The 9,729-nt window shown below is 42.2% G+C and overlaps 1 protein-coding gene across 1 annotated transcript in view; it reads left to right on the forward strand.

Annotated features, from left to right (window-relative positions):
• The window catches only part of wdr20a (WD repeat domain 20a), a 33,553-nt gene extending 25,608 nt beyond the window's left edge, over positions 1 to 7,945 (forward strand). The window contains exons 2-4 of the mRNA XM_082142443.1: positions 3,181 to 3,363; positions 4,326 to 5,636; positions 6,627 to 7,945. Coding sequence (XP_081998569.1) covers positions 3,181 to 3,363; positions 4,326 to 5,636; positions 6,627 to 6,680 — 1,548 coding nt within the window. The 3' untranslated portion in view covers positions 6,681 to 7,945. The remainder of the gene's footprint in view (positions 1 to 3,180; positions 3,364 to 4,325; positions 5,637 to 6,626) is intronic.
• Positions 7,946 to 9,729: the final 1,784 nt, after the last annotated feature.

The raw sequence follows: 9,729 nt of genomic DNA on the forward strand, positions 1-9,729 counted from the left end.
TAATTCAGCTTCAATTATCACCCCGCAAGAACAATTACAGTGCTTTACAACTATAGAACAAAAAGAGTTAAATAAACTTATCACTTCATCTAAAACAACAACATGTTTATTAGATCCTATACCAACTAAACTACTGAAAGAAGTGTTACCTGTAGTGGAAGAGCCTCTCCTCAATATTATTAACTCGTCTTTATCTTTAGGTCATGTTCCAAGAACATTTAAACTGGCAGTTATAAAACCTCTCATTAAGAAACCACAATTAGATCATAATAATTAGCAAATTATAGACCCATTTCAAATCTTCCATTTATGTCTAAAATATTAGAAAAAGTGGTGTCCGCTCAACTGGGCTCTTTCTTGCAACAAAATGATATCTATGAAAAGTTTCAGTCTGGATTCAGACCGCATCATAGCACTGAAACTGCGCTCGTTAAAATCACAAATGATTTACTTTTAGCTTCTGACCAAGGCTGTATCTCAATACTAGTTTTACTTGATCTTAGTGCTGCGTTCGATACTATAGATCACACAATACTCTTAGATCGACTACAAAATTATACTGGTGTTCAAGGACAAGCACTAAGCTGGTTCAAATCATACCTATCTGACCGCTACCATTTTGTCTATTTAAATGGAGAAAAATCGATCATAACTCCAGTAAACTATGGAGTGCCGCAGGGATCTGTGTTAGGCCCTCTGTTATTCTCAATATATATGATGCCACTTGGAAATATTATAAGGAAACATGGAATTAGTTTCCATTGTTATGCTGATGACACTCAAATATATATTTCATCACGGCCGGATGAAAACGCTACATTTTCCAAATTGACAGAGTGTGTTAAAGATATAAAAGATTGGATGACGCGTAATTTTCTTTTATTAAATCCAGACAAGACAGAGGTAATACTTATCGGTTCAAAAAACCGCCCACAAAACCTCGCACAATACAACTTTAACATCATAGGATGTCCTGTTACTTTATCCTCTACAGTAAAAGACCTGGGTGTTATACTCGATTGCAACCTGTCTTTTGAAAATCATATTTCATATGTTACAAAAACAGCCTTTTTCCACCTTAGAAACATTGCTAAGCTACGTAATATGCTATCAGTTTCTGATGCAGAAAAGTTAGTTCATGCATTCATGACCTCGAGACTGGATTACTGTAATGCTTTATTAGCTGGTTGTCCTGCATCCTCAATAAACAAGCTACAGTTAGTCCAAAATGCCGCCGCTAGAGTTCTTACGAGATCAAGAAAATATGATCATATAACACCGATTTTATCATCACTGCATTGGTTACCTATAAAGTTCCGTATTAATTACAAGGTATTGCTACTGACTTATAAAGCCCTAAACGGCTTAGCTCCAGTCTATTTAACGGATCTTCTATCGCCCTATAATCCATCGCGCTCTTTAAGATCACTAAATTCAAGGCTTTTGGTCATACCTAGGATATCCAGAACCACCAAAGGAGGGAGAGCATTTTCACATTTGGCTCCAAAACTCTGGAATAGTCTTCCTGATACTGTTCGTTGCTCAGACTCGCTCTCCCAGTTTAAAACTAGATTAAAGTCACATCTCTTCAGCCAGGCATTCATATAATCCTACAGTTCAAACTACAATCCGGCCTCTATCCAATGCCAGAGGAGAACTGGCCCCCGACTGAGCCTGGGTTCTCCCAAGGTTTTTTTTTTCTCCATTAAGGCACCTGATGGAGTTTTAGGACACCATTAGGTCACTTGATGGAGTTTTTCGGTTCCTTGCCACTGTTGCCTTTGGCTTGCTCAGTTGGGGATATTTTGGGGATATTTAATTTAATTTTATCAATCAATAAATTCCTCTTGAAACAAACTTTGTTGTATTATTTTAATTTAATACTGTGAAGCTGCTTTGATGCAATCTGTATTGTGAAAAGCGCTATACAAATAAACTTGACTTGACTTGACTTGACTTGACTTGAAAACAAGGGGGGTGTTCTGAAGACAGACTGTTACCTGGGAAACAGGGGTGCTCTGAAAACACCCCCATTAGCAATTAGTGCTTTCCACCTGATGAAATGAACGCGTCAACGCATCAAAACTGATGAAATGAACGCGGCAAAAAAAAAATCGACCAATCAGATTTTCGGTCGAGCCAGAACGTATCGACCAAATAATCGACTAGGAGATTACAGCCCTAGGGAAAAGGTGATTGGCTGATTATTGTACATAATTTGTAGATCAAATCGGTGGAGTTTTGTATGGATTGTGCGTGTGCATGCATCCCTCTGTAAAAAATCACATAATAATTGAACATTTTCAACAAATGCTGTATCTGTGTTTACATTTAATGTTGTTTACATAATTATATTCTGCTGCTGTGAAATTACTGTCATTCCATATTTATTTGTCATTCGCTGTCAGTATTGGTCATATTTATTTCTTATAATCATCTTGTTGACATCGGTGTGACCGCGCATGTAATAGCGATAGCGCGCAGACAGAGTGTGTGATGTATTCAGCACTTATTCTCATTTATTCAAGTATTTCATCATAGAGATTCAATTAAAGTAACAGAAACCCATGCAATACATTTTAGCAGGCTTAAGTAAGCATGAAAATAACCAAAGGAAATATGTATTTGCTAAACCAAATAATATGATTCGTATTCTTTTGGTTTCTCTACCCAATATATTTAAACTCGTTCTGGAAAAATCGGTGCGTCCATAATAAAGATCAATCATTTCCAGATTAAGTGATTATCCCAGGTACTGTCGTGTTTAGATACGGCAGATGACACACACGCACGCACGCACGCACGCACACACGCACACACGCACACACACACACACACCTCGTGCTGTAAACAGGTGTGTGTGACCTGAGGGTTGTTGTTGTGACCGGCACCTGTCACAGTGTTTCTCGAAGGGTATCTGTGTTAGTTTGGCAGCGGTTCAGGCGTTTACTTCTGCTTTCTAGTAGATAGTTGGGGACATTAAATTTAACATTTAATTTAATATTCAACAATATTATTGATCTCCTGCATTCACAGCATTATATGAGAACTGAACTGAGCTGGACTGTGACGCTGTTTTCTTCTAGACACACTTCATTGCATTATTCTCCTGTTATCTCAGTAAAGCTGCTCTGAAACTGGTATAAATAAATGTGACTTGGCTTCCTCTGTTGGCCACAGGCCGCTGACCTGAGCAAACCCATCGATAAGAGGATCTACAAGGGAACGCAGCCCACGTGCCACGACTTCAACCACCTGACGGCCACGGCGGAGAGTGTGTCACTGCTCGTGGGCTTCTCTGCGGGACAGGTGCAGCTCATTGACCCCATCAAGAAGGAGACCAGCAAACTCTTCAATGAAGAGGTGACACACACTTCACACACATCTACACTTCACACACACATGGACACTCTTCGCGCCACTGTGTATGACGTTTGCTGTTTGTTTTGCTGATGGCCAGTGACTGGCCAATCAACTAGCCCGACATACTCTTTTACTGGCCCCGGGCCATTGCTTATGTCGAGCCCTGGCAGTAATTTCCTTTTTTTATTACTGGATTCCGTGACTCCACGTTTTCGACATCGCTGAGATCATAGGCCTCTAGTGTTGATCACACACCATATTTGTATTTGTTTTTTTAACATACTAGTAGGGGTGTAACAATATAACGTGTCACAATATATGGCAATACAAAAATGCAACAATATGTTTCGTGGATCGTAACAATATTTGTGTATAATTCACCCAAAATAAAAATGACTAAATTAGAGTTTTAGTGTCAGTACTACATTAAACTACTATATATAGTTGAATATAATGTATAATAATGCAATGGGGGAATATTTGTGGGTCCTGATAATGTCAAATGTCTGATGTTACCAGTAAACACTGGCCTACGTTATTTTAAATATATCTAGTCAGTGACGAGATCAAGCATATTCGTCTACAATAATCCTGTATTTTCATCTTCAGAATCATGAATATCTTTATTGTGGAGTCTCTATTGTCCTGTGCTTTGGATTTCCAGCATTAAGTCCAAGCCTGTTAATTTACACACCTAATGTAATACCAAATTTAGCATTTTAATCAACTGTACATTTTTTGTCAACCTGTATGTCTGGGAGTATCGCATTAATATGGTATGGTGAGTTCAGTATCGTGATATGTGTCGAATCGTGACGTGAGGGAATCGTTACAGCCCTAATATACTAGTGTGGGTTATTCTCTTCTTTTTTTTTTTTTGGTAAATGTCCACATTTGGTAATCTTTCTATATAACCCATGTCTTCTCTGTCTTGTCTCTTCTCCTCCATGAATCTCACTCAGAGACTAATCGACAAATCCCGCGTGACGTGTGTGAAGTGGGTCCCGGGCTCCGAGAGCCTGTTCCTGGTGGCTCACTCCAGCGGGAGCATGTACCTGTATAACGTGGAGCACACCTGCGGGACCACGGCTCCTCACTACCAGCTGCTGAAGCAGGGCGAGAGCTACGCCGTACACACCTGCAAGAGCAAGTCCACGCGCAACCCCCTGCTCAAGTGGACAGTGGGTGACGGCGCGCTCAACGAGTTTGCCTTCTCGCCCGACGGGAAGTTCCTGGCCTGCGTTAGCCAGGACGGGTTCCTGCGCGTCTTCAACTTCGACGCGGTGGAGCTGCACGGGAACATGAAGAGCTACTTCGGCGGACTCCTGTGTGTGTGCTGGAGCCCCGACGGCAAGTACATCGTGGCCGGCGGCGAGGACGACCTGGTGACCGTGTGGTCGTTCGTGGACTGCCGAGTGATCGCGCGAGGACACGGGCACAAGTCGTGGGTTAGCGTGGTGGCATTCGACCACTACACCACTAGTGTTGAGGAGAGCGACCCCATGGAGTTCAGCGGCAGCGACGAGGACTTCCAGGATCAGATCCACTTCGGGCGCGATCGAGCTAACAGCACGCAGTCACGCCTTTCGAAACGCAACTCCACGGACAGCCGGCCGGTTAGCGTGACGTACCGCTTCGGCTCCGTGGGCCAGGACACGCAGCTCTGCCTATGGGACCTGACGGAGGACATCTTGTTCCCGCACCTCCCGCTGTCCCGAACGCGAACGCACACAAACGTCATGAATGCGAGCGGCCCGCCGGCAGGAGGAAGCGTTAGCGGCGCCGTGATCCCGACCGCTAGCAACCCCAGCGCTAACGGCAGCAACAGCAGCGCTGCTAACACGCCGGCTAACTCGCTCCCCGCGCCGCTGCCGCGCTCCAACAGTCTCCCGCACGCGGCCGCCGGCTCCGGCTCCAAGAGCGCCGCGACCGAGAACCCCGTCGCTACCGGCGTCAGCAAGTTCGCCACGCTCTCGCTGCACGACCGTAAAGACCGGCACCCCGAGAAAGACCACAAGCGAAACCACAGCATGGGCCACATCAGCAGCAAGAGCAGCGACAAGCTCAACCTGCTCACCAAAACCAAAACGGACCCTGCCAAGACTCTGGGCACGACGCTGTGCCCACGCATGGAGGACGTGCCCCTGCTCGAGCCGCTAGTCTGCAAGAAGATCGCGCACGAGAGACTCACGGTGCTCATCTTTCTAGAAGACTGTATTGTCACCGCGTGTCAGGAGGGGTTTATTTGCACATGGGCGAGACCCGGCAAAGTGGTGAGTCGAGTCTCCTTCTTCATTTATACAGCGCTTTATACAATACAGAGTGTTTCAGAGCAGCTTTACTGAGAGAACAGGAGAATAGTGCAGGGAAGTTTGTGTCTAGAAGAGAGTAGCGTCATAGTCCAGCTTAAGGAAGGTTCATTTCTGTTGTAAAAACGTTATTAATTAATTAATTAATTTATTTATCTATATTGTGGAATATTAGATTAAATGTCCCCGACTGAGCGAGACAAGCGAAAAAAGGCGACAGTGACAGGATGGAGGAAAAACCCTTGGGAGAACCCAGACTCAGTCTCAGTTCTCCTCTGGCCAATGAGCGAACAGTGTGTGATTATGATCCAGGCAGCATTACAGGTCAGAGGTCAGACTGGATCAGAACATTCCTTTCTTCCGTCTGCCACGAGGTCCATCTAGAACGTCTCCTGTATGGTATAGTGTGTGTGTTCTGTCGTCAGCGGTGGCTAACGCTGGTCCTGTGGAGTCTCGGACACACGTAGCACAGCTTTTACCCAGCCGTCCAATCACAGTGGAGGAGGGGCGGGGCTAATACAACACAGACCAACCGCTGCATTCTGCTTGTACAATGTCAACAGACGACGACAAAAAGCATAATAATGGAACAAATTATTTAAAACAAAGACTTGACATTGTATTGACATGTTTATATAGAAATAATACAGAAACAATCTATCTGTGAACTGAGACGCTCGTACAAATGAAACGCCCTTGTCCTCTGATTGGCCAGCCGAAGATCACAGCGTGCCATCATCAGCAGAACCGCACCGGGCCTGGACCGGGCTCTCTTCTGTGCTAACAGGCTAGGCTATTATAGGTGTTCATCTAGCTGTAGAACAGAGCGTGTGTGTGTGTGGGGGAACATTTACACTATGAATGTGTTGTGTATTGGAGGATTGGATCATGTGATTTGCTCATATTTTTCCCGCTTTGCAAATGTTTTCAAATGTTCTTCTCTTGTTTTCTCAGGGTTTATTGTCATCCCAAAACCAAGCCAACTCTCCCAGTGGAACAGTAGTATAGCCCAGCGTTCCTGCAGGTCAGAGGTCATCGCCGCTTCTCCTCCTTCGGTTCTTTTCCTCCTCTGGCCCGTGAGCGCAGGAACACGAGTGTGTGCATCAGTGCGACCCATGGGCTTTCCTCTCACTTCCCCAGAGTATTTATTTGATATGGTTTTCACTCTCAGTTGCATCTCACTGTATTATTTCCTCTTGTGTATTTCAATCCTAAGGTTTGGGAAGTTATTGAATCCCGGGTGGAAAAGCCCAGATCACTTTTAATACAGTTTTATTTTCGCCCTCTTTCATACGGAATAGATTTGACCCCCATTGTTAAACTTTGCACTGATTTTATTTTGGGTTTTTGTTTTTTTTGTAACTACTATAAAGGATCAAAAAAGACAAAACAAGAAAGACGTGACGTTGGGGGAAGGCCTTGATGCACTCGGCTTTAATATCCTCTGTCTTGAATCTGAATCTGAAAAGCTGGATGCTGCAATCATTAGTTTTTTAAAAAGAAAATTTGTTTGCACTTAATAGTTTATTAGAAGAGAATGGCTTTACATTTGTGTGTGCGAGGACTCACAGACCGGTATAATGTGGAGAATTATGATTAAAACTTTGTATCTATTGAGCATTTATTTTAATATTGTTTCAGATAAAAAATCTGCTTTGTATTATATGTATAATATTGTAATTCAGTGATTTATTGGGGCAAAAGCAAATGATCAGTAACTCTAGTGGAAGTTTGTCATCATTACAGGAAATAGTGACATTTCTAAAGCAGAAAAATAGACATAATAATATTAAAAATAATCTTAAATATGCAGGTTTCTGTTTTTTTTTTTTTCTTCTTTTTCTGTTTCATTTTTCCTTGTCTCTCTTGTACAAAAGTCACCCAAATGTATTTTGATAATATAGGAGATTTATGTAAGCGAACCGCTAGATGGCCAGATGTGTCGTCTGGCTAATAACACGTGTGAAGCTCAGGAAGTCTAGCAGACGAAGAAAACTAATCTTATGAAAGAGTTTCAAGAGTTCATATTTTGCTTACCAACAGCAAAGTTATTCTATGTGCTACTACGAAACAGCCACTATAGGAGCGAGCAGTAGACACTATTAAACCGCTGTCATGACTTACCCTTCTGTGTGACTAGCAGTCATTGTTAATGAAATATACACTAACCGGGAACGGCGAGGATGTGGATGATGGAAGTGTCATATTTTTGATTCGTGTGGTTTAACATTTTGCATTTCACATTTTGTTCTTCATTAAAAAAGTCCACGGATGTTTGGTCTGGTGTGTATCGTCCTGTTTTGTGTGCTAGTTCTTACTTTAACCTCAACGCCCTGTTTCTGAGAGTGTGTGTGAAGCTGTTTTACTGAACTTCCAGAACCAGTCAAAGCAGATTTTATTTAATGCTTTTGTTACTTTTTAAGCTAACCTTTATTCATGCCGATTGTTATCAGTGTTCACAGTGCTTGGTACATTTCCTGCCCAAATGCATTCATGTAAATCTTCCCAGTGTGCATCAGTATACAGTAGTTTACTGTAAGAGATCGTTTAGAAGTAGGGGTGTAACGAGTGTTGGTGTCAGCACTGTATTAAACTACTATATAATGCACTGGGGGAATGTGTGTTGGTCCTGATAATGCCGGATGTCTTTATGTGGCATCAGCCCCTAACCCTACCAGTAAACACTGGCCTACATTTATTTTAAATATGTCGTCAGTGACGAGATCAAGCATATTCGTCTACAATAATCCTGTGTTTTCAGCTTCAGAATCATGAATATCTTTATTCTGGAGTCTCTATTGTCCTGTGCTTTGGGTTTCCAGCATTAAGTCCAAGCCTGTTCATTTACACACACAACGTAAAATCAAATTTAGCATTTTAATCAACAGTACATTTGTTAACCTTTCCTCATATGTCTTGGAGTATCGAATCGTGACACAAAGACATCGTTACACCCCCATGTAGAAGCTATCCTGATCTATGATGTCTAACCCTAACACTTTGAAGAAGAGTAGTGTAAAACCCCTTTAGTAAAGACTATAAGTGTAGTTGTGTAAGTGTCACTACAGTAATCATGAATCTCTGGAAATATAGGATCATGTGTAATGATGATCCGGCACTCGCTGATCGCTCTCGTTCACAGAGATTCGGGTTAAATGATGGTCTGATGTAGAATTAAAGTCTACTGCTTTATATTTATGCTACATCCATCTTATCCACCTTATTCTGCTCTAAACAATGTGCGCTGCCATGACGACGACTCTGGTTGCCTACTTCCGGTTCGTAGCGCTTGACCTGCACTAGCAGCGAGAGAATGAGTTCAAGCTCCTCATGTGCTGTTGTTGGTTGTTTTAACAATTCAAAGAAGATTTCAAACTTTTTAGAAACTGAGTGTTTCGAGCATAAGATAAGAAGGAGATAAGAATTTATTTTTTAAAGAGCCGTGAGTCAAAAGAACCGTCTCTTTTCAGTGAGCTGAGTCAAACGAGCCGAAATGTTTACTTTTCACATCACATCGTTTTAAAAATAAAAACAGTACAGTATACAGTAGTCATAACTTAGAATTTTATTATAATTGTATTTCATATAATATACAATAATGTAATTTTTACTTGTCCATAACAACCCGAAAACTTGCCTGCTTGCCTTGCACATCTAAAGTTTTCTGACTTTTTTTCTTATGCTTCAGTTTTAACGCTAACCACTCAAAACGTTTACTTTATTGAATGTCTCTGATACGGAACCGGACATGGGCATTATCTCCTCCTTATCTTATGCTCGAAACACTCAGTTTCTAAAAAGTTTGAAATCATCTTTGAATTGTTAAAACAACCAACAACAGCACATGAGGAGCTTGCCTTGAACTCATTCTCTCGCTGCTAGTACAGGTCAAGCGCTACGAGCCGGAAGTAGGCAACCGGAGTCGTCGTCATGGCAGCGCGCATTGTTTAGAGCAGAATAAGGTGGATAGAGTCTGTTTTCAGCGGTCTGACACATGTAAAGTAAGTGATGTGATTTGGGATGCTGATATCAGCTTGTACTGGTCTGGAAACACATG

This window comes from Leuciscus leuciscus, assembly GCF_965113295.1.
Source record: "Leuciscus leuciscus genome assembly, chromosome: 17".
In the NCBI taxonomy this organism is placed as follows: domain Eukaryota; kingdom Metazoa; phylum Chordata; class Actinopteri; order Cypriniformes; family Leuciscidae; genus Leuciscus; species Leuciscus leuciscus.